Source organism: Dermacentor albipictus, chromosome 2, assembly GCF_038994185.2.
Source record: "Dermacentor albipictus isolate Rhodes 1998 colony chromosome 2, USDA_Dalb.pri_finalv2, whole genome shotgun sequence".
In the NCBI taxonomy this organism is placed as follows: Eukaryota; Metazoa; Arthropoda; class Arachnida; order Ixodida; family Ixodidae; genus Dermacentor; species Dermacentor albipictus.
In genome coordinates, this window is record NC_091822.1 from 20,241,715 (window position 1) to 20,266,837 (window position 25,123).

General features: G+C 44.8%; 1 protein-coding gene across 6 annotated transcripts in view; it reads right to left on the reverse strand.

Moving 5' to 3' along the window:
• LOC135897954 (neprilysin-1-like) overlaps positions 1-25,123 on the reverse strand; it is a 752,274-nt gene that overhangs the window by 13,747 nt on the left and 713,404 nt on the right. For 5 of the 6 annotated variants that reach the window (XM_065426667.1, XM_065426670.1, XM_065426669.1 and 2 more), the window contains 2 exons: positions 22,161-22,268; positions 2,550-2,626 (listed from right to left, as the gene is read on the reverse strand). In XM_065426667.1, coding sequence (XP_065282739.1) covers positions 2,550-2,626; positions 22,161-22,268 — 185 coding nt within the window. Of the gene's footprint in view, positions 1-2,549; positions 2,627-22,160; positions 22,269-25,123 lie in introns of those variants that run through there. The other variant, XM_065426671.1, reaches the window with a different exon arrangement.

The following is a 25,123-nucleotide window of genomic DNA, read 5'->3' on the forward strand; positions in this document are numbered from 1 at the left end:
ATTCCTTCAGTTTGCGAAAATTAATTCCTATAGTGAAAAAAGGGGTCTAGATACATTCAAAAGATCAATGAAAAAGGCACGAGCAGCAGTTATCCCATATTTGCCCAACACTTCTCATGAGCTGAAAAATATAGGCTCACGATAAAGTGTCGAGGTACTATCATCAGCCGCGTGCCACATCACAAGTATTTTGAGGATGATGGACCAACGCCTTACTGGGGCATCAAATACGAAACGTAAAAAGGAATTTGTGAGTTGCTGCGTTGTGGTCATCTATCGGATACCATTAAGATGCGGCTGCAGTTATGTGGGGCAAACAGGGCGCTTTTGTTATAAAAGAGTAGGGGAACACAAAAATGTGAAGAACCTGTAACGTAGAGTCACACTGCAAAGGGTACGGCTGTAAGCCTCAGTTCGAAGAAGGATGTCTGCCGGATAGACATCCCGATAGGGCAACCAGGGCAATTTCAGAGGCATAATTAGAAAATGGATCACAGGTGCGTCAATCAACCATGACTAACTTCATACCATAAGGAATTGGTGCTTTGGAACCTACGCCAACCGTAATTTTGTGTGTTTTTTTGCTCTTGGTGTGATAACCTACCAATTTGACTTGTGTCTCTCACGCAGTGTTCTATAACTATATCCCGTTATGTATATATGTGTGTGTCTTTTGGGAGAAATAAACCCAGTATGTAGCCAGCGTTCGTGTCTGTCCGGCACTTGCCATTCTTCCGTCCTTATTTACCTTTCCTTCCGTACATCAGCGCTTCGCGTCGTAGAAATCTACGCCGTGTCCAGTTAGCCTGCCTTCTCGACAGACGAGCCGTTCCGATGGTATATGTCCTCGTCGCTAGCTACGCGTAGCCACCGAAACGTTGTCACATTGATCCCTTCTGAAGATGGTAAAGACGATAGGCGGCAGTTGGCAGTTGGGGATAGCAGAAATAATAACAGGATGTATCCGTTGAGTGCTTTGTTTGAGGCTTGAGTCTTTTACAAGCGACCATGAAATTGTATGTGTCCTGTTAGAGCTCAGATCGGTTATCTCAAGCGTGTACGTATTTGCTGTGTAAGCCTGTCAAAGTAGACAGATTTACTTATGAAATAATTCTGAAAGTACTTCTTATAGGACGTGCACAAATATATTGAATTACATGTAAATGGAAACGGGTATGTGTATTTTCTAGCCGGCCTCCTAAATTTAGTGCTTCACGATAGGCGCATCTTCGAATCATTTGCTCAGAAGAACCAGCTGTTGTACTCAATATGATATTGCTAGGATGACCATTATAAATAGCAGTCAGATGCAAGGGGGACTGCCCAGAGGAGACACAACTGGAAAAGTGATAGGATGCAAAGTCTGACCTTGCTTTTTTTGCTCTCGCTTTCCCTATTTGTGAGATATTGGTGGTGCAAGCAAAGAATCATCTCATGCTGTATAGCTTCCTTACACAAGCAGTTGTGAACGTTATTTCTAACGGGCTCGTGCATACCGATTTGAAATTCGAGAGAAGGCATCACTTTACTATGAGCCTTCATTCGTCAAGTTCGCGCCGGAAACCAAGGCTGTTAAATCAGCGTTTTCTCAATCTTTGTTCCATTATGAAAAGTGGCAGCATCGACTGAAAGGCGAAGGTTCAATCCCGATGGCTAATTAGTAAATAGCTATACGAAGACAGGACGGTAGTTTCATCGCCCGCATAAGCTTGTATACATTCACTTAGTAATAAAATTAACAATGATATTATGAGTAAGCACGACTGAACGAACACGTAGAAATAAACAAACAGAGACAGCGCTGTCTCAGTGTGTGTTTCTACGTCCTCGTTCAGTCGCGCTTACACATTATTCCTAGATACAAACCAACTAGCCCGCCAACCCGTCAACGTTACCAAGCGCGGTGTCACACCCCAGAAAGTGAACATTAACGCGTATCGCTCCATGAGTGCGGAAACTCGCTGTCAAATTGGTGGAGCGAGGAATCGCGGCAGCAGCAGCGATCGAACTTGAGTTTCGTGCATCTCTCGCGTCAACGCAAGTGCAATTTCGAAATCACTGCGCATACGAAACTACTGGCACTACACGCACTCTGCAAACATCGCAGATCACTTCGACAATGAGGCCCTCGCAGGCGCACACTTTGCCTCGTCGCAGATCGCTTTCAAGATACGGCGTCCGCGCGGCCGCGCTGTAAGCAGCAGCCGTCGAGGATGAACGTCCCTTCCCCTCCATCCTCTCACCGCCCTGCCTCGGGGGCGATGGGACAGGGTGCGCTTCCGGCCCACCTTCCTCACTCTAACAAGCTAGAATGAGGCACGTTCGTCGACTCACCCTCGCAAGCTTTCACTCGGACATATAGCATACGGCATGCGGCGACGATTTCATCGCATTGAACCTAATACGGAACCTCATGGTGATGCCGACGCCCGAAAATGCGCCGAGTGTGTTTATATAATTGTTATCGGAATAAAAATTATTCCTTTCTCAATACGATGGACAGAGGTGTGCGCTGGAAAGCCGTGAAATATTATGAAAAGTTCACTTACCTAAGGTGATTTGGAATATGGCGCGCCGTATAGAGGTAGTAGGAGACAGCGTGGCGACGGCTTTTCTCGCACATTGTCTGCAACACAAGAGACATACCTGTGCAATGCATCTTGATGAACAGCCTGTATTACGCTATTCAGTGAAACATGGACATCACACAAAATATTAGCATGTCAATATACATTTTTCCACTAAGCACATTTCTTTTTCTTTGCGTTTGAAGTGATAGCGCTCTGCAATAAGCCTGCCATCTCAAGCAGAAAGGCGCGCTCGTGCGTTCTATTGGGTAGCATTTTAGGCAGAATGAATTTAAGCCGTCATCAGATTCCAATGTTATGTTTGTATTACCAAGTCGCAGTAAAAAAAGAAGCTTATACTTACGCATTTGTTGCGAGCGTTCTAATTCTGCGCTCACAACCGGAAATTCTATGACACTGCAGCAAGCGGCTCGAAATCATGAGCATGCAAATAAACACCAGTTAACCTTCGTTGCTATTCTGTAGGTCAAATCGCCGATAGCCTGACGGAGTCTAAATTAGCTGCATGCGAGAATACCGGCCCTGCTGCACACCAAAATCATCGCCTCATTTGCCCGATGACTGACAGACTGGATTGCGCCTACGCGCTAACAGCAGCTATAAGAAGACGCCTTTGGCACGGAAGGCAAAAGCAGAGAGTGGTGCGAAATCATAAGCGTGTAACAAAGAACGCTCCTATAAGCTTTAATACTACTAAGCAGATTATATTGCCGATAGTGTGCTGGATTCCCTATTGTCTGTTAACGTTGCCATTTTGAGGCCTTGCTGCACACTGGAATCATCGCCTCATTTGCCAGGTGAGTGACACACTGGATTGGGCCTGTGCGCTCAACGCCACTGAAGATATAAGAAGAAGACGCCTTTGAAACAGGCAGACAGAAGCACGAGTCGCACAATAGAATACGCATGTAGCAAGGAACGCTGCTATAAACTTTAACACTACTAAGCACATTATGTCACCGATATAGTCTGCTGGATTCTATATTGTCTGCTATTGTTGCTATTGCTAGGCCTGGCTGCACACCAGAATCATCGCCTCATTTGCCAGATGACTGAAAGACTGGATTGTGCCTGCGCACTCACCGACACCGTGGCTATAAAAAGGTGACGCCTTTGGCACGGAAGACACAAGCAGCGAGTGACACGAAACCATACGAATGTAAGAAGGAACGCTGCTATTAACTTTAATGCTAGTAAGCAGATTATATGGCCGATGGACTCATAAACTAAAGACGAACACGAAGAAGTGCGGAACGAAAGTTGTTGTTGTGTGGTTCTTCAAAGCTGTGCGACTTCTGGATATCAGGGGCTTCGCGAAGACGTCGCCCTCTGGAATGGGGTACGGAGGACCTCCGCGCCCTCCTGACAAGGCGAGTCTCGCGTCGGTAGCCCTGTCCGCGGGAAACCGCGACATCACTGACGATAGACTTTCCGATTCATCTGACAGCTCAACAGCGGCAGAGATGGAATCAGACAGCGATTACAGGCTAGTCCAATCGCACCACTGGAAACGCAAGCTTCGCCAGACGTCAGCAGGCAGTGATTTTACTCATAAAAGCAGATGTGATGAACGGGTCTTATCCGTAGGCTACACGCCAACTATGGCAGGAACGAACTTGAATTCATTGAACAGACAATCACTGACCAAATACTTCGATCGAATAGCCTCAGGACATGTGAGAGAGATCCGCATTAATGCTCGGAAGAACATTCTGACGGTGGACGTGAATTCTCAAGCAGTATTGGAGGCTTTGAAAGGCATTCAAGTGGTTGGCAACATCCCAGTTCGCTCATTCCTAGCGTATGCCAGTGATACCCGCTCTGGTGGTGTATCAGATGTGGACATTGACATCTAGGATGAAGACCTGCGATCTCTTCTATTGTCGACAGTGCGAATCCTCGACATGCACCGATTCGGCCGCTCCCGGTGCATCAAGTTTGTCTTCGAGTCAGGCTGTTTGCCAGCATCGATCAAAATAGGTTATGTGAGACACTCAGTGCGTCCATAGGTGCCACGACCGTTACAGTGTTACAAGTGTTTTAAACTGGGCCGCGTAAGTGCTGTGTGTAAGAATCCTACGTCGTGCCGAAGATGTGGTGGTGCTCATCAGGGAGACTCCTGTGAGACTGACGCCATGAAATGCGCAAAATGCTCCGGAGCCAATGAAGCGACATCTAAAGACTGCCCCAAAATGACAGAGGGGTGACGAATTCTGAGAAAAATGGTGAGAGAGAACTCTACGCACAAGGAGGCTTCCTATTCTGTCCGCAAGAAAAGGCGCCAGTTGCGGCAAAGGCGTCGCCGCTCCCAGAGCAAGTCCCGGTGAAAGAGGCACTTCCTTTGAGTACTTGGATGCAAAACGTGTCACAGAGAGCGCAAGGCCGGCACACACAAGATGCGCCTCCCCTCCAGTACCTCCGCGCCCGTCAAGGAATGAAGCGTCATCCAACGTGCGTCCAAGCTCCGCAGCTGTAGAGTGGCCTCCGCTACCACAAAGGGCTTCAGGTAGAGATACTCCTTCGGCTCTCCACAAGAGCCGGGAGGCTAATGAAAGGCTTGGAAAGGAAAAGGTGTAGACATGCTTAAACAGCTAGTAAACACTATGCGTATATTGCTCTCCGGATCGGCAACGCCAACTGCACTATCTCTGGTCATCGTCATCGAACTCAATCGTCATTAGACCTTGTCTTATGTCGCCGACCTCAGTGAAAAATATGGCGCCACCTTCAAAAAATGGGGAAAGAAGGATGGAGGACCTTCTGTTCGTCTCTGGATTCTCGACAGCCACTTTCTAGGATCTGGCAGAGAGTACAAAGTCTTCGTGCCCCTCCTCAGCAAAAATATCCTTTCCGTGCTCTAGCACTTCACTAATCTCTCACGGAAGTGCAAGTTGCCGAAGACTTCTGTAAGACAGTCACCCGTACCGATATCTCAACATGTCTAACATTGGATCGACAGCGTAGAGGGGGCGGTGTGCTCATCGCGATAAAGGAAGAATTCATCGCCGCACCCATCATTATCGATTCTTTTCTGGAATGTATTTGGATTTCCCTGAAGGGTGCTGCATTTGGTGTGATAATTGGCGTTTTTTATCGCCCACCCGACATGTCTGGCGCGTTTTCCGAAGAGTATCATCGAGTGTTGAGCGAGGTGTGCGCGCATTTTCCGAGGTCGGTGATTATCATATTTGGCGATTTCAATTTTCCTAATATAGATTGGTCGACGCTCTCCGTATCGGCCACGGATGCGGCCGCGCATACCTTTCTCGGCACTTGTCTTGACTTTTCATTAACCCAACTTATTAGTCAACCAACACGATCCACTGAAACTTCTGCCAATATACTAGACTTAATCTTAACTAATAATCCGGATATATTATCTGACATAACTCATGAAGCAGGCATCGCTGACCATGATGTCATATCTGGATGCATTAACTTTTGCGTGAGCAAAAGAATAATTACCAAAAAGAAAATAAGGTGTTACGGTAAAGCCAATTTCGACGCAATTAACAATGAATTAACCACATTTTCAGGTCAATTTCTGCATGATTTTCATTCCCGTTCCATTGAACAGAACTGGGTCCTGTTTAAGGCCACCCTCAGTTCACTCATTGACACCTACATTCCTGTGTTATCCATTTCCTACAAAAGCAGTTCTCCATGGTTTACTAACAAGCTTCGGCGGCTTAATAACAAAAAGAAAAGACTTTACAGGCAGGCTAAGCTGACTGGTGTAGCGAGTGCTCATGATAAACACAAAGCATGTGAAAAGGCTTATAAGGCATTACTAAAATCCACTCGCAAAAACTTTTTTTCTCATGATTTACCATCCATGCTAAAAACTAATACTCGTCACTTTTGGCGTGTGGTGAACCCTGCAATTCGCACTGACATCATTCTTACTGATTCTTTTGGTGTTCCCATCAGCGATTCAGATTGCGCTCAACTTCCTAATGATACGTTTGTAACAATTTTCACTCATGAAAACATTAACTCATTGCCAACTTTAAAGACATTAGTGGGAATCACAATGCATGAGGTAGACATCAGTGAGGCTGGTGTTTTATCTCTACTAACCAATCTTAAAATGTTATCTAGTGCCGACCATCTAGGTTTCAACAATAAAATTTTAAAGAATACATCGCATAGTATTTGTCCTCTGTTAACAGCTCTATTTTCCCAGTCACTATCAACTGGTGGTATTCCTAATGACTGGCGCATTGCTAAAATAATACCCATTTTCAAATCAGGTGATCGCGCTTCTCCCCTTAATTATCGTCCCATCTCCTTAACCAGCAATATTTGTAAATTACTCGAACATATCATACACAGTCAAGTAATCAACTTCCTTGAAGACCATAACATTATTTTTAAGCATCAGCACGGTTTTCGCAAGGGCTACTCATGTGACACACAACTTGCCGGATTTATTAACGACATACACGCACTAATAGACGCCGGGTTCCAAGTTGACGCAATATTTTTAGATTTTTCTAAGGCATTTGATCGTGTTCCACACCATAGGTTGGTACTTAAACTTTCACAGCTTAACATTCACCCTACTATAATTGCATGGATCACCGATTTTCTCTCATCTAGAATTCAGTTTACATCAGTTAACAATTCTAACTCATGTTATGCTGATGTTACGTCTGGAGTTCCACAAGGCAGCGTACTTGGTCCTTTACTCTTTCTAATTTATATTAATGATTTACCCAGTTGCGTTTCATCTAAAATCAGACTATTTGCAGACGATTGTGTAGTTTACCGATGTGTAACAAGTAACACCGATAGCCACTTACTACAAACTGACCTGGACGCAATAAGTGCATGGTGTTCTAATTGGTTAATGCCATTAAATATTTCCAAAACTAAACTCATGTCTTTCACCAATAGGCCACGAATTCTAACCACCTACTCCCTTGATAACAACCCTGTGGAACTGGCAACTACTTACAAGTACCTTGGCATCAATCTTCAATCAAACTTATCATGGAATAATCATATTAACCTTACCCTTGCCTCTTCAAATCGTACTCTCGGACTTATTAAACATAACTTAAAAGAAGCCCCAATGCATGTTAAAAAACTAGCATACACAACATTAATCCGTCCTAAACTTGAATACGCGTCTGCCATCTGGGATCCCGAACAAACGTATATCATAAGTAACATCGAAGCCTTGCAGAACCGTGCTGCGCGATTTATATTTTCAGATTATTCACGTTACACCAGCGTCACCGCGTTAAAGAATAAAGCTGACTTGGACAACTTAGCACTTCGCCGTAAAATTTCTCGCCTAACACTTTTCCATAAGCTTTATCACCATCCATCACTTCACGATGATTTCTTTCAGTCACCAACAGTTATTTTTCCACGCCGTGACCATCCATACAAAGTCAAACGCATTAACTGCCAGTCATCCCATTATGCATCTTCGTTCTTACCACGCACAATAACTGAATGGAACGCCTTACCATCAGTCATTGCCACGGAACCAGACTTCACTAAGTTTCAACATTTAATTCGCTCACGACTTGTCGACTAATCGTATTATTATTCTTTTTTGGGACTTTACAGTGTTTTTCGATATTTGTTGGTGTTTTTAGTGCAGTTTCCTTATGTTCTCCTAATATGTACTAATGTTTTCTCTGTAATAATTGTGACCTAATTATCTTGTATGTTAACTATGTTTCACTGTATTATTACTTCTGTTAACCTCTCTTGTTTTTAGTATGTACAAACTACAACCAGTGCTTGTGATTGACCCCCCCCCCATGTAATACCCTCGTAATGAGGGCCTTTGGGGGTATTTTGAATAAATAAATAAATAAATAAGACACGTGCCACCTCCTAAAGATGCTCGTCTTGACCTCCCTTTCAGGATGCCGGAATTGGAAGATGCACTTGCTGCATCGAGACGATCTTCTGCACCTCGACATGACGGTATTTCATATACTGCTCTGTGCCACCTTGGTGTGGAAGGTAGGAAAGTCCAGCTGTCGTACTATAACGACTACTGGTCATTCAGTGCAGTCCCGAAGCAGTGCAAACCCAGCCGTTTGGTGGCCCTCCTAAGCCAGGAAAATCGCCTTACGAAATGCCATCTTACTGGCCGGTAGCTTTAGCTAGCTGTGTGGTAAGGTGATGGAACGGATGGTGTTCACTAGGCTAGAATGGTTCATGGAAAAGAATGACCTTTGTCCTGAAATAATGACCGGATTTAGACGTGCACAGCCGGCAATAGATGAGCTCATTGATCTCGTGTCCACGATCGAACACGAAAAAAAGGTGACACCGAGCTGTTTTCTTAGGCTCTTTTCTGAGACTTAAAGGAATCCTATGACAAAAATGGACAGCACGAAGGCATTCTTGGTGCCCCCAGTAATTTGGGCATCGGTGGCCGTCTCTACATGTGAATTTAAAATTACCTAGATGGCCGCACAACCTTAAATGTCAACGAATCATCGCGAAACGAGAAGATACGTTGCGGTCCGTGGAGTGCCTCAAGGAGGAGTGCTCAGCCTGACTGCTTCCAAGGTTGCCCTCATTGACCTTGCGGGAATAGTTCCTCATGCAGTACGCATAAGTACCTACGCAGACGGCATATGCATATAGGCGTCCGGAGTCACACGACCGCGAATTTGTGGAAGACTGCAGCTAGCTGTTTCTTCAACGTCTCAGTACCTGCAGTTCCAAGGACTGCAACTGGCCCCACATAAAACCGCTGCGATAGCGTTCACATGGAAGCTTACAGCAGCAGCAGCCTGGTTACGCCCACTGCAGGACAAAGGCCTCTCCCATACTTCTTCCACTACCCCGGCTACATTGTACCCCGGTAATGTGCTAATTGTGGCCATGTTGTCCCTGCAAATTTCCTAATCTCATGCGCCCACCTGAATTTCAGCAACCCCCTGCTACGATTCCTTCCCTTGGAATCCAGTCTGTAAACCTTACTGACCATAGGTTATCTTCCGTCCTCATTACATGTCCTGCCCATGCCCATTTCTTTTCCTTGATTTCATCTAAGACGGCATTAACCCGTGCCTTTAGTCAATCGGCTCTCTTCTTATCCGTTAATGTTACACCCATCATTCTTCTTTCCATAGCTCGTTGCGCCGTCCTCAATTTAAGTAAAACCCTTTTCGTAAACCTCCAGGCTTCTGCCCCGTAGGTGAGTACTGGTAAGACAGCCGTTATACACTTTTCTCTTGAGGGATAATGGCAACCTGATGTTCACAATATAAGAATATCTGCCGAACGCACCCCAGCCCATTCTTATTCTTCTGATTATTTCAGTCTCATGATGCGGATCCGCGGTCACAACCTGCTATAAGTAGATGTATTCCCTTACCACATCCAGTGCATCGCTACCTACTGTAAATGGCTGTTCTCCTCCGAGGCTCTTAAAGATTACTTTAGTTTTCTGCAGATTAATCTTTAGGCCACTCCTCTGCTTTGCCTCTCCAGGTCAGTGAGCATGAATTGCAATTGGTCCCCTGAGTTACTAAGCAAGACAATATCACCAGCAAATCGCAAGTTACTAAGGTATTCTCCGTTAACTTTTATCCCCATTTCTTCCCAATCCAGGTCTCTGAATATCTCCTGTAAACACGCTGTGAATAGCATTGGAGAGATCGTATCTCCCTGCCTGACGCCTTTCTTTATTGGGATTTTGTTGCTTTCTTTATGGAGGACTACGGTGGTTGTGGAGCCGCTAAAGATATATTTCTGTATTTTTACATACAGCTCGTCTACACCCTGATTCCGTAATGCCTCCATGACTGCTGAGGTTTCGACTGAATCAAACGCTTTCAATCAATGAAAGCTATATATAAGGGTCGGTTATATTCCACTAATTTTTCTATCACCTGATTGATGGTGTGAATAGTGCTTTTTGTTGAGTAGCCTTTACGAAATCCTGCCTGATCCTTTGGTTGGCAGAACTCTAAGGAGTTCCTTATTTTAATTGCGATTACCTTACTAAATACTTTGTACGCAAAAGATAGTAAGCTGATCGGTTTATGATTTTTCAAGTCTTTGGCATCGCCTTCCTTATGGATTAGGATTATCTTGGCGTTCTTCCAAGATTCCGGTACGCTCGACGTCATGAGGCATTACGTATATAGGGTGGCCAGTTTTTCTAGAACAATCTGCCCCCCATGCTTCAACAGATCTGCTGTTACCCAGCTGATCCTCCCCAGCTGCCTTCCCCCTTTGCATAGCGCCCAAGGCTTTCTTTACTTCTTACGGCGTTACTTTTGGGATGCCAAATTCCTCTAGACAATTCTCTCTTCCATTAACATCGTGGGTGCCACTGGTACTGTATAAATCTATATAGAACTCCTAAGCCTGTTCAACTATCTCATTCATATTAGTAATGATACTGCCGGATTTTTTTCTTAATGCACACATTTCATTCTTGCTTATTCCTAGTTTATTCTTCACTGCTTTTATGTTTATTCTATTCTTGAGAGCATACTCATTTCTATTCATATTATACTTCCTTACGTTAGCTGTCTTACGCTTATTGATTAACTTGGAAAGTTCTGCCAGTTCTATTCTTGCTGCCGGGTTAGAGGCTTTCACACATTGGCGTTTCTTAATAAGATCTCTCGTCTCCTGCCATAGCTTACTGGTACCCTGTCTAACGAAGTTACCACCGACTTCTATTACACAATCCTTAATGGTGCCCATAAGATTGTCTTTCATTGCTTTCAGATGATCACATACAGTTTAATCAGACCTTCCCCAACAAAGAAACTCCGTATATTCTCAGACATGACCCAATCTCTATACCGCTTACTCGCACGAACTACGGGAAACATGCATTACACTTTCAAATATCGACCTTACTAAACAATAATCCCACAGTCCTGGAACAATTAGGAACCTCGAAATCAAGCTTGCGGTTCAAAAAATCTGTTAAAAGGCATTTTCTTCGCTGCTTTACTGTATGCCTTCCTTATGTACCTCAATGTTATTGTTTTGTTTTCCTTGTTTAACATGTTCGGATTAAGATTCGAACTCTTTATTGTTTTGATCTCTTTTTCATATTTTGAAAATAGTTACACTTGTTGTGCTGTTTGCTGCAGAGTGTCAATATGCTGTGGGTGCTGTAGCCTTTGTCAGGCAAGTATACTGTGTTTTGCTGCAGCATCTGAGACAGCTGTATATCTCAAACAACAAATAAATGAAAATGAAATGAAATTGCTTCAACACTAAGGCCCTCTTCCTGAGTTAAAGCCGAATATCTGTTCTGTAGCTTGATCCGGAATTGCTCTATTTTCACTCTTACCGCTAAGTCATTCATCGGCTTCTTATGTACCAGTTTCTTCCCTTTCCACCTGACGTCTAGGCTAATTCGAGTTCTTACGGTTTAATGGTTGCTGCAGCGCACCTTGCCGAGCACGTCCACATCTTGTATGATGCCAGGTTTAGCGCAGAGTATGAAATCTATTTCATTTCTAGTCTCGCCATTCGGGCTCCTCCACGTCCACTTTCAGCTATCCCGCTTGCGGAAGAGGGCATTCATTATCCGCATATTATTCCGTTCTGCAAACTCTACTAATAACTCTCCCCTGCTATTGCTAGAACATATGCCATATTCCCCCACTGCCTTGTCTCCAGCCTGCTTCTTGCCTACCTTGGCATTGAAGCCGCCCATCAGTATAGTGTATTTTGTTTTGACTTTACCCATAGCCGATTCCACGTCTTCATAGAAGCTTTCGACTTCCTGGTCATCATGACTGGATGTAGGGGCGTAGACGTGTACAACCTTCATTTTGTACCTCTTATTGAGTTTCACAACAATGCCTGCCGCCCCCTCGTTGATGCAATAGAATTCCTCTATGTTACCAGCTATATTCTTATTAATCAGGAATCCGACTCCGTGTTCTCGTGACTCCCCTAAGCCCCGGTAGCATAGGACGTGCCCGCTTTTTGGCACTGTATGTGCTTCTTTTGTCCTCCTAACCTCACTGAGCCCTATTATAGCCCATTAGTACCCACTAATTCCTCCAATAGCACTGCTAGACTCGACTCACTAGATAACGTTCGAGCGTTAAACGTTGCCCGGTGCAGATTCCAATGGCTGGCCGTCCGGACCCAGAGAAGCTTATGAGTTGGTATCCAATTATGACCGATGGCAATATCATCCCATACGTAACACACCACGGATCCCTCGGCGTTGTCACTGACCGCGGTGTTTCGTTGTCGAAGCATGTGACAAAGTTAAAGAAAAAATTAACTGGGATTGCTCAAGTTTTTCGGTTTCTAGCTCAGTATGAAGTGGGGTCCATGTGAGCATTCGCTACTCCGGTTGTATCAGCTTCCCTACGTCGGCTACATTCGGTATAACCTGCCATTTTTATCAATTATGAGCCGGCCATGTTTGCGTACAACATTTCCGGAACTACTAGTGGCAATCAGAGAGGCCGTTTACCATATTTTGCAACAGCCTCCTCGAGTATGGACAGTCCTCAGCGACAACAGATCGGCTTTCCAACTACTTGGAGTGGTGCTCAAAGACAGCGTTTACAAAGCGTTGGCTCTTCAAACTGCCGAGCTCTATGGCTTAGCGCAAAAGAAAGGTCGCCACATCATATATCAGTGCATTTTCAATCAGTCTGGTATACACGGCAACGAATTGGCCGATGGCGAAGTGAAGAAAGCACTCGAAGAACCAGAGTCACTGCTTGAAATTGCTTCTTCAAGAGCGAATGCCAACTGCCTCCTCTCCAGTGTCATCCATAAATTGACAGAAAAGCACTAGGACAATCCAGATAATCACCACAGACGACTGCAGATATTGGACCCTACCATGAAAATTAGGCTACCGCTAAAATTCAATGCAGCTGTGGCAGTCTTCTGCACAGACTTAGGCTGGGCGTAGCGTTCACGCACTGATATGTGCACCTCGTGAGACGCACTGAGTCGTCAGACTGAGTGGAGCAATGCGAATGAGACTATAGGTCATGTGCTCTGTGACTGCCCAAAGTACGTAGAAGAGCGTCAAAAGTTAACCAATGAGCTTATGCATCTCGGCAGCCCACCGTTGTCGGAGGGCGTTACTTTAGCCCCTTGGTCTGACGCTCAATTAAGTTTCAAGGCCATCCAGACGTTACTGAAGTTTTGAAAAAGTACGGGCCTGGACTGTAGGCTTTGAGCACGCCAAATTGCTTGACATATGTGTTACATCCTCCTTCTATCGTCATCGTCACCCATCATGCGCCTCTTATTTCCCTCTTCCCCGTTCCCCAACGCCGAGTAGCTGGCTAGAGGAACATACCTCCGGCCGACCTCTCTGCATATCGTGTCATTAAACGTCTATCTCTCTAATATATACATACATCGCCGATAGTCTGCTGCATTCTCTATTGTCTGCTTTGTTGCTATTGCTAGGGCTTGCCGCATATGAACAAAGAACATCGAGAAATTCTTTGCCTTCGCTCTTCCTTGCGCAACCTAGGGGCGTACACGTCTGCCAATTTATTGTGGGGTAGTTGAAATCGCCAGCAAGTATTATGGGTGAAGTTGGATGCTTGTCTTGGATTAAAGTTAGGGAATGGTTAAGACTCTCGATGAATTCAGAAGTAGAATCAGACGGACGGTAACAGACCCCGACTGCGCAAGTCACAGAGGGACAGATCTGAAGTGAAATCCACAAAATTTCTATATTTGACTGTGTGTCAACAACGCGAGCACATAGATTAGAGTTCACGGCAGCTACAAAACCGTCTCCCCGTGCGCCCACCCTATCATTACTAAATATAGTAAAGTTTCTAGAGAGCGACAGCTCGTTGTCCCCAATATCGGGTGTAAGCCAATTTTCTGTCCCAAGAACAATATCTACAGAACAAGCCTCAATAAATGCACATAGCTGGTCTTGTTTGTGAAACATGCTTAGAAAGTTGCACACCAGGAGTGACAATGAATCACCTTGATTAGCATGACTGTGTCAATCATTCTGGTTAGTTTCGTCCCCTCGTGCGCCCACAGTAGGTTGCTCACTCAGCTGACATACTTCGGCTTCAGTGCGCGTTGAAAGACAGGCTACTTTGTTTTGTGATGAATCAAAGGTGTAACATTTGCTTCCAAGAAGAAGTTCATCTTAGACCACAGTATATTTTTCGTTAGGCTTACGTACTTCGCGAGCGAAATCTCTGAGTTTTTTTTTCCTGATGAGCTGCATTCGGGCCGAGAAATCTTCTTCAATCCACACGCGTGGCTTCTGCAGGTCCTTCAATTTGGAATCATTTCTTAAAATGATGCTCTTGTCTTTAAAACTCAGAAATTTCACGACAATTGGTCGGATGTAACTGCTTTAGGTCGACCTATTCTGTGGGCTCGCTCTATTTCGCCTGCATTGAAGCCTAGCTTAGTTAACGCAAACTGGTTGATGATGCGTTCAGTGTCAACCCATGTTTCTTTTGGTTCTTCCGGAATTCCCTTTAATATTAGGTTATTTCTGCGCATAGGGTTATTTATGTCATCAACAACCAGATTGGCCTGCTCCAACTGTTTAGTTTCTATGGTCTTCAGCTGCTCTTGCGATTCCTGAACGACTGAGTTAACGGTGGTGACGTCATGACACAGGTTATCAAGGGCTTTTAGTCGCTCTTCGACACCGCTGAGGCGTCTTTTGATGTCAGTGACGCTCGTTCCAATATCCTTTAGTTTGTTTGAAGTGTCTTTCTGAAATGTTTCATTTGACAACCTTAACTCTTTAACAAGCGCGAGAACTTGGTCCACCTTATCCGGGCCTGGGTCGGTCTCTACGTCGCCAGCGCAGAGTATCAAATGAGCAATACAAAACAAGACCAAGTAACACCGTCCACCCATGCGCCAGCAACTAGTAGCCAAGGCAGGCCTAAGCCATATTTATTTATTTATTTATTTATTGCGGAACCCACAGCACCAGTGTGGCATTACAGTGGGGGGGGGGGAGTCAAATAGTATATACAACAACGTAATAAATGCAAAATAATTTATGGCACAACACATACATCCTGAGAAACACAACTTCAGTCAATACCAGAATATGTTATCTTAATGAAGAAAAAGAAAGATGTATCATCAGACAGCATTGGTCCTTAGAGCACAACTTCATTCATCAAAAGAACATGTTATAACAAGGAAGAAAAAAATGCATCGTTAGACAGAATTGTTACAGAGTCCTGCGGTAACCTGTTCCAGTTCGAAATCATCCTGGGAAAAAAGACATTCTTAGCATTTCGGTTTTGCATTTTATTTCTCTTACCTTATTTACATGATCTAGACGTAAAGATACATAATCAGGCCTAAGTATGTACTTATCGCGTTCAATACCAGTTCTAGAATGAAATATGTTATTCTTTAAGAACTTTAACCTGAGTGATTTTCTTCGTTCCTCTAATAGTTCCCAGCCAAGTTTCTCTTTCGCACGTGATACGCTGAAATGCCTGGAGTAATTACGGAACACAAAACGAGCCGCTAAATTTTGCACTGGTTCTAACTTTTGTATGTCAACCTTTAGCCAAGGGTCCCATACAGTGCAAGCATAATCGAGGACAGATCTAACATTCGTATTATACAGGAGTTGCTTAGTTTCCGAAGGAAAATGTTTTGCATTTCGTCGCAAGAAACCTAGTACCCTACACGCCTTGGCTCAAACGTATTCAATATGTCGGGGCCATGACAGATTGGAGGTAAAAAAAACACAAAGATATTTGAACTCGGATACAGACGACAGCTGTTGAGTGCTTATATTGTATTTAAATTGATGAGGAGTACGTTTTCTTGTAAAAGACAGGTGAACAGTTTTCCGCAAATTTATACGCATGCCTCAACTTTCGCTCCAATCCGTAACCTTGTTCAGGTCTTCTTGCAAGGCAAGACAATCATTTTCATTATGAATAACTCTATATAACACAAAATCATCTGCGAATAAACGTATAGGAGATGAAATATAAACACATAAGTCATTCATGTAGATTAAAGATAGGAGAGGGCGCAGGACGGATCCCTGTGGTACTCCTGATGTTACCTCAATGTCATCCGAGTGTTGGCTGTTTAAAACTACTTTCTGGTGCCTTGAGCTTAAATATTCCTTAATCCAAGCAATAACTGATGTGTTTAAATTATACCATGATAACTTCTCTACTAATAAATCGTGGGGAACAACATCGAAAACTTTCTCAAAATCGAGAAAAACCGAATCAACGGAGCAGCCGTTATCTAAGGCACTTGGTATATCTGGTGTTAGTTCTGTTAGCTGGGTAACGCAGGAAAAACCTGTACGAAATCCGTGTTGCTGAGGACTTAGAAGTGAGTATCTGTTTAAGTGGTTTATAATGCTAGTAAAAAGGATATGTTCAAACACTTTGCAAACAATACATGTCAAAGAAATGGGTCGATAATTGAATACACTGTTACGGGGTCCAGACTTGTGCACAGGGACATTTGCAGATTTGCAATCATCAGGTAAGGCACTTTCTTGTAAAGATTTATCAAAAATGACGCGAAGATATTTTGAGGCAGAGTGAGCACACGATGATAGTAATGCAACAGGTAAGCCATCAGGACCGCAAGCCTTACCAACGTCCAGCCGCTTTAGTATCAGTTCAATTCTCCTCTGATCAATCAAAATGTCTTCCATTGGTTCACCACCCATTTTGCCCAAATTCGGATTCATTTTGCTGCTGTTTCCACGTGCAGAGAACACCGAGGCAAAGAATGAGTTGAAGCATTTTGCTTTAGCCAGATTTTCGTGAACAACGATGCCAGCATCGTCTAAGGGGGGAATTGATAAGTCGTCCTTTCTATTCATTTGGATAAGCTTCCAGAATACTTTAGGCTGGTTTTTAATTCGCGAGGGGAAAGAGCCGAAAAACTTTTTCTTGGCCTGTTTCACTGGAATTTTCATGTATTTTGTAAGGTGATGCAATTTAACTTTTCTTGTGGCCGACTGGTTCATTTTGTAGCTAGCGTAAGCATACTGCCTTCGCTTGGCGATTTTGCCTACTTCCTTCGTATACCATGCTTTACTTTTGCCACGCCGCGACGTCATCAACCACGATGGAACGTATCGTTCCCGCAATTAAAAGATTTTGCTTTTAAATATGCGCCGCAGTTCATGCACGTCATTAGATTCTGATAAGGTTTCAAAGACATCGTAATATGCGACTAGTGCTCGACCTATGTCAAGTGTACGGGCTTTTTTGTAAGCATATATGCATCGCTGGCCGCATATATGGCGAATAACCACTGGCATAACCACTGGCGAATAACCACTGGCAAAATGGCCATGCGCTACAAACCGTGAGTATTCATACGTGAGTATTCAGTTCTTCGGCGTGAAGGTTGTTGGGGAGGATAGTCGGAATAATTTTTTTACTTCCTTTACAAAGTTTCTGCAGCTATTCCAGAGAGCTATTCCTGGGAGCCCACCGGTTATGGCGCCAAGTTAGGTGTTTTTTCAAGTTGTATTACTGGAACCAAAGTTTCTCGTAGTGTACGAGACAAAGACGACAAAACGTCACGATGGCTGGCTTGCTGCAGGAGCTGGAGCTTCGGCAGAAGTGTAACAGCCGTATTGCTTGCATGCGCGCGTAAATAAACAAATAGGGCCATGCTCCATATAGAGCTCTCGCAACTCAGCCAACTGACAGTTATAAATTGTTCAGTTTTGCGCCCAAGCAAACATTTACGTGATTCGCGCCATCGTACGTACTTTTCTTCGACGCTCGCTAAATTCAACACAGCAATAGGGAATTTTAGTGCGCCCGGTATTTCGGCAAGCGCGGGTGGTTTGCCGGTTTAGCGGGGGCGTAAACATGAGTGGCCAGATTGGTGGCGCCAGCTGCTGGCGCAAAGCTCAAGCAAACAAACACAAAGCAAATTACTATATTCTGTCTAGCTGCTGTTGTGAATTTGCGACAGCGGGGTAATTGTGTTCACAGTTACGGCGCTGCCAAAAATTTCCACCAGCAGCGAAGCAGGATATAGTGGGTTACTGCAGTTTTAGCTCTGTGTTTGCCTGGTTAAACTCTACGCCACCAGGCGGCTGCGCCAATCCGGCCGCTCACGTCTACGCTACCGCGAATACGGCAATCCGCCCAAACCACTCCCGTTTGCCACAATAGCGGACAGGCTAAAAGTCTCTAATATTTTGGTGGATGCACCGCCACGGCATGTCTTGCAATAGCGTGGCCGTGCCTGTTGCCGAGTGTATGCGTAAATGGAAGGGACGGATCTTGTGAGGGGTTGTGAAGTATCGTGGCAGTATTTATTCACGTGTTCTTGAGCAAGGTTCTAGGTGACGGGGTTTTTAACTCCCTTGTGTGGTTTCTGTGCTCTCAAACTACCTACGTCGTAAAGCCAGCTAATGACGTCGTTTGGCTACGTTTCTTAAAGGAAGCACTTAAGCGATGTAATGTAGCCCATTTCACTCCAGCATGCGTTATTCACTTTTAAGTACAAAGGAGTTTTTTTTCAAAGCATATGAGTGGCAAAAACACCAATTACGGTTAATTTTCGCTAGCGGCTTGGTCTTGGCAAACCTCCGATCAAGTGTGGCAAGCAAAAAAAGAAGAGTGAAAGCGCCTTCATAGAAGCTCGCTACAGGTTTCTGCCTCAGAGAATGTAGACCTTCATTCAATCTGGATTTTGCATGACGCGTTATTAGGCCACCCACAGCACAAAGGAGAAAACGAGCATACGCTGGAGCGATGCTACCACCCTATTTCCTGGTATATATATATACCAGGAAATAGGGTGGTAGCATCGCTCCAGCGTATGCTCGTTTTCTCCTTTGTGCTGTGGGTGGCCTAATAACGCGTCATGCAAAATCCAGATTGAATGAAGGTCTACATTCTTTGAGGCAGAGACCTGTAGCGAGCTTCTCTGAAGGTGCTTTATATACGCTTTTTATGAAGGCGCTTTTTAACGCGATAGCGTTAAGGAGCTCGTGTCGCAGAAAAGCCGGTGTCGTCGGCGGCGTTGACCGTGAGCGATAAATCACGGCAGGCGCTTCATAAATAAAAAGCAACTTCCAAGATTGGCCCGGTGGGAATCGAACCCGGGTCTCCGGAGTGTGAGACGGAGACGCTACCACTCAGCCACGAGTTCGATGCTTCCAAGCGGTGCAAACGCGCCTCTAGTGAATGCGGTGTTGCCTTCGAAACGAGCCGTGGAAAGTTATACTGCGGTGTATATCGGTAATTATGAACATGTAACGTACAGAAGTCACAATTACACGAGTTGCGAAGTGCGTTTCCGCTGCATTTCTTCTGCGCTTTCCGCACACGCAGAGCCATCTTGCGGCAAACACAGAAGACCCCCTCCTCTCAATGTACGGCGCTGCCCCGACAGGAGGCGCGCCGCGCGCGCATTGGGACCGCTGCCAGGCGCGTCGCGGGACTCCCTCTCCCCTGACGACGCTTCGCCGTGCTCCCGGTTTAGATTACTATCTATCTCTCTGCCCGTGCCGATCACGACGTTTGGCTGGCGTAGATCGTTTCCCCTCCGAGACACCGAGTTGTTTGGTTCGTTTCTTTCGCTCAGGCGCACGTTTCGTTGCCGCGGCGAACGCTGCGTTGCTCGACGCTCACCGCGTGATAGGTGGGCGCTAAGTCCGATGCGGGGCGCATCGTAAGTGATCGCTGTGCCGTAGCGCATTGTCTTATACCCCTTGGCGGGTCGACGGGAACGCTGTCGCGTCCCACTCTTGAAGGCGAAGCTTAAGCGTCCTCCAATTTTTAATATTAGTTACGCTATATATATATCATTCGGCAAGCGCCAATATATTAGTTTTAGACTCACCCTTACGGGATATTTGCCTGCTTTACAAGTTTTGAAATACAGCAAAATCGAAGTAATAGAACCCAAGTGGGACTTGTTACATAATGCGTAAGCTTTGTTTCCAGCCGCTCATCTTGCACCTATGGAACGAATGATTGATCGCATGGCTGAGTTACGCACAGCGTGCCTCACGGTGTCAAGGATGACGTAATGTGCTGCAAGTATTGCAATGACCGGTTGAAATTATCTAAATAGTCGGAAGTAACCTGTTTTCGAGAAATTAATGCAATTGCAATTAGTCTGATTATAATGCTTGCATTGTATTAATTACTTTATTTTACACCGGGTAAAACGCAATGAATTTATTTATAGAATCAAAATTAGGCTGCAATAGTCTTAAGCGCCCTTGATTCCTGCTGTTGATTTCTCGATTGTGCTTCAATTATCCTTACACATAATTAGGCTGATTACATTATTACTTACTAATCTTCGCTGGGCTTTCTTACCCTTAATTAGTTTCAGAGAGTCTGATGTGTGCTTAGTGTTGTCATCGTAATTAGCCTTGGCATGCTTTCTAAGCGTTAATTACTCATAATCATAATCACCCGCCGTGGTCGCTTAGTGGTTATCGTGTTGGGCCGCCAAGCACGAGGTCGCGGGATCGAATCCCGGCAACGGCGGCCGCATTTCGATGGGGGCGAAATGCGAAAACACCCGTGTACTTAGAGTTAGGTGCACGTTAAAGAACCCCAGGTGGTCCAAATTTCCGGAGTCGTCCTCTACGGCATGCCTCATAATGAGATCGTGGTTTTAGCATGTAAAACCCCATAATTTTTTAAACATAATCATAAATCTCCATAGTCATACATATTCACAAGGCGTGCTCATATATACCCCCTTAGGACCCCATGTATTCCCTATGGAAAGCATCGTGCCACGCGTTACCGACACATTCCGGCCCTCAATGTTTACGCCTTAAAAGAGTGGAACTTTGGGCCACGCTTCGGCGCACTATCTTACCAGTAACCGCAATATCAGTAAGTGTTATCTCTGTGCGCTGGCGATGTGAAATTCCGCATGCTAGATAAACAGACGCATGGTGCCAGCGGTTATTAGAATAGCGACAGGCTTACACTTTGGTTCTGGTGCCGGCCGCCGCGTATCACCCATAGCAGGCATCGAGGCTATCGGACACGCGCTCCTGTGTCCCTCTCATACCGCGTACGATGGTCCATAGATTTGGCGTTATGAAATAATGTGTTTGCAATTGTGAGTGTGCCGATCAGTGCATATGGTAACGACCACAAAGACTTCGTGACCGTCATTACGAAGTGATGGTGGGTGATGCGAATAACGCCTTTGCCGCAAGTTGCCTTACCACGTAGTTTACATCTCCGCTGGTCATCCACCCTCGCAGAGCGGAGTAGCCGTGAATTATTTCAGTAGGTGTCCTCGCCTTTTCGATTAATTAATGCCATTCTGATCGGCCTATATTTTCGGCTATCTGCCTCTTAAGTTGGAGGAGTTCGTCTCTAATCCTGTCGCAGTGAACAATACTGTGATGGATGCACACTGCAAGTAAATCTCTGCTAAGAGATAAGTGCAGCAGAATACCTCATGCTGTTGTGTAACCGCACAAAATGTATAAATATTGGACGTTTACATGCTCTGTATTGCACGTCTTATAGCACTCATGTTTTCTTAAGACAAAAACCACCTAAATGATCTTTGTTAAAATTTGGTGTAAGCCTACAGTTTGTATGTTTTATCAATTTCAAGACAACGCACCATGGCATAAGAGACAAAAAATATCTGGTCCTGGGTGTACGTTTCCATGCCTTGGATAACGATCAGCTTGTACAGCTCTTCGTACCTTGTCATGAAGACCCGGTAAGCCTGCGAAATAAAGCAAAGCATGAGTGGTCGTGACAGTTGCACTTTTTTCATAGTTGTCTGATTTTAATCATACATTCTTTGGAAATACAGCGGACATATATATTTATATGTTCATATATGAACATATATATGCTGCCATAAAATCTAGGGATTTTACCGTGATACCGGAGCATAAAAAGTTACGACCAAGCAAAAGTCGGTTGCAAAAAGAGCAAGGAAGATGTACTACGAAGACCGGCTGGTGGAAAAAGAACAGTAACCAGTAGCGCTGAGACCCTGTTTACAATTATATGATTAGAAAGCAACTACGTTCGATCATTCATGACGCACTCGTGAAAGGTGTGCATTTCAATGAAAGAAAGCTTGCAGATGAAACCCAATGATCTCTTAGCCAGCGTTGGGGCATAAGCGCAAACCAGTAGCATGGAAAATAAACGTGTAAATGGCAGCAGACACTCTAGGTTTACCAATCTTTTTCCACATGCGGTCAAGTAAATTACGCTACCTTTACAATATGATGTTCGTGCAGGCAAAGATGACCATAAATCTCTATTGCCTTAAGGACCCCCTGATAGGGCTATTGCACAAGGTGTGGGAGTAAATCAGTACATAACCTGTATAATACATAATTACCAAATGCATACGTACACATACACACACAAATATTACATACTAGTTTGGACGTGCAATTATAGTTGTATTTTGCACTGCAAGAATAGTTTCCCATTGGCTACAACAATAAATGTCGTGCCTAAATCTTGAGAGCTCTATGGCAATTTCTAAATCGCCAAGGTACCACCTGCACACAAAAAAGCTTAAATAGAAGGGTAGAAACTTGGGCCGGTTTGTGCAGCATAGTTCGAATCCCGGAAGATCGTGCAGCGCTAAGACGACATGCACACTGACAACAGAACAAAAGCATACACGTTGCTCTGACCGCGCAACCATGTGAGCTTATCACTTCGTCCTTCGAACTTTAGATGTTCGCAGAAAAAAAAAACGAGGTTAGGAACAAAGATAAGACCTACCGCAAAAGGCACAACACCTAGTTTCTGGGCAGAAATGCTGATGGCGTGATGACGCACATGTCTTTTTTATTGTACACAAAATCTACGAATGGTTTCCGGTTGCTCTGCTATCGTTTAGTTTGCACAATCGGACACCTGTCCAAATCTGGATGACACTTGCACTTGCTAAAATGCACGGTGGGATTGCTACCTATCGCACCCGTAAAAAAAAAATTGCGCGTAACTTCAGACGCCCCATCATTTGCACCACGACCCGTCTGGCTCGGGTACTTTCGGCCGCCGGACAGCGGAATCAGGTACAACTTTGCTGGGACATTTGACATACTTTCATGGATGGCTTTTCTCGCATGTGTTGTGATTCTTTCTACTGCGATATCCTATATATATGGACACTCCAGGCGCATTTTCGCCGTCGGCCTCACCGTGACGTGCCGTAAGAAGTTCAGTGCGATAACACCTTCACACCGGGTCGTGTGTGGCATGTGCGAGTTGAAGGATGCGAGGCAAGCCTACTATCGCCGCTCAATCTGGCACGCGCGAAGGAACAGAGTGGAGAGCAAACGCGCTGCCTTCCGTTGCGCGAGAGGCAGTAGGGGATGGGAGGGATGGATGGGTGGCGGCATTGTTCTGCGGCAGCAACTACGCATTTCGGGGCATGGGGAACTGACGATCACGGCTGAATCCCTCGCGCCATATATACACGAAAAGCGGGGTGAAGCGTGGGAGGGAGGGCGTCTGTGTTTCCGCCAACGAGTGCGTACTTAGCATGCAGTCGCGCGCGGTATCTTGCAGGCATCTGCAGATGGCTCATATCTTTGTGCGCGCTGCGTTCTCGCCCCTCTTGTGTTGAAGCGATGGACAGCACCAGGGTCCCTTCGCGCGCTCCTGCTGCCGTGCTTGCTCACACCCTTGTTTTGACAGCGAGCGTGCGCGCTCATCGAGTGTGATGCATTCATATTTGCCTGTCCGCGCTGACAGCGTGCTTAATTCAGCTATTTGGTGTGTGTTTTCTAGTTTATAGAGCCGAAAAAACTACAATGCTTACTTCTTATAGCTTTCCATTAATTTGCAATCGCAATTGGTGCTCGTTTTGCAAACCAAACTACGACATTTCCTTCGTAAACCAATCTACATAGATTCTGCAGCTCATTAGAAGCACTAACGTAAAACATCACTCCTACCTTAGTAACCACCTTTCTTAGAAAATGCGCCACATCGTGCATGTACGTGGTTACTGCAATGCTTATCTAATAACCAACACAAATAAGTTTTTTTACAGGCACGTCAAAATACTGGCTGGTGGAAGTGGCGAATAGGTACCTTGCAAAGCCGAATAGGTACCTTGCAAAGCTGTCTGGCTGGTTACAGGTGATTCATTAAAGACAAACAGAAGACTCATAAAACCAGATGCGCAATTTGCAAGCAAGTAACCAAAAGAGATAAGCATCCTGTTGAAATACTTTTCGCAGGCCCTTTGTTACATCGACTCTTCGAACAAACGTTTCTCGGGCTATGGCTTGGTTACACTTATGTTGGGTTCCCCATATCACTAGGGTAAACACAGAATTATCCGAAGTTGTTTGTGTCATACATGAAGTACACAACTTCCTCCCCGTGGGGCTCCAGAAAGCGTTGTATTATTCAATATTTTATTCTAAATTGCGTTATTATGTAGTAGTGTGCGGTATTTCAGAAAGTTGACAGTTCTGCAAAATAGAACTCAGAATTTATGAGCACTACAGAGGACACCTAGCGCACTTACGCACTGAACTACTGCTCCTCATATACATGTTGAAGACAGACCAAGTATACTACTTATAATCTTTA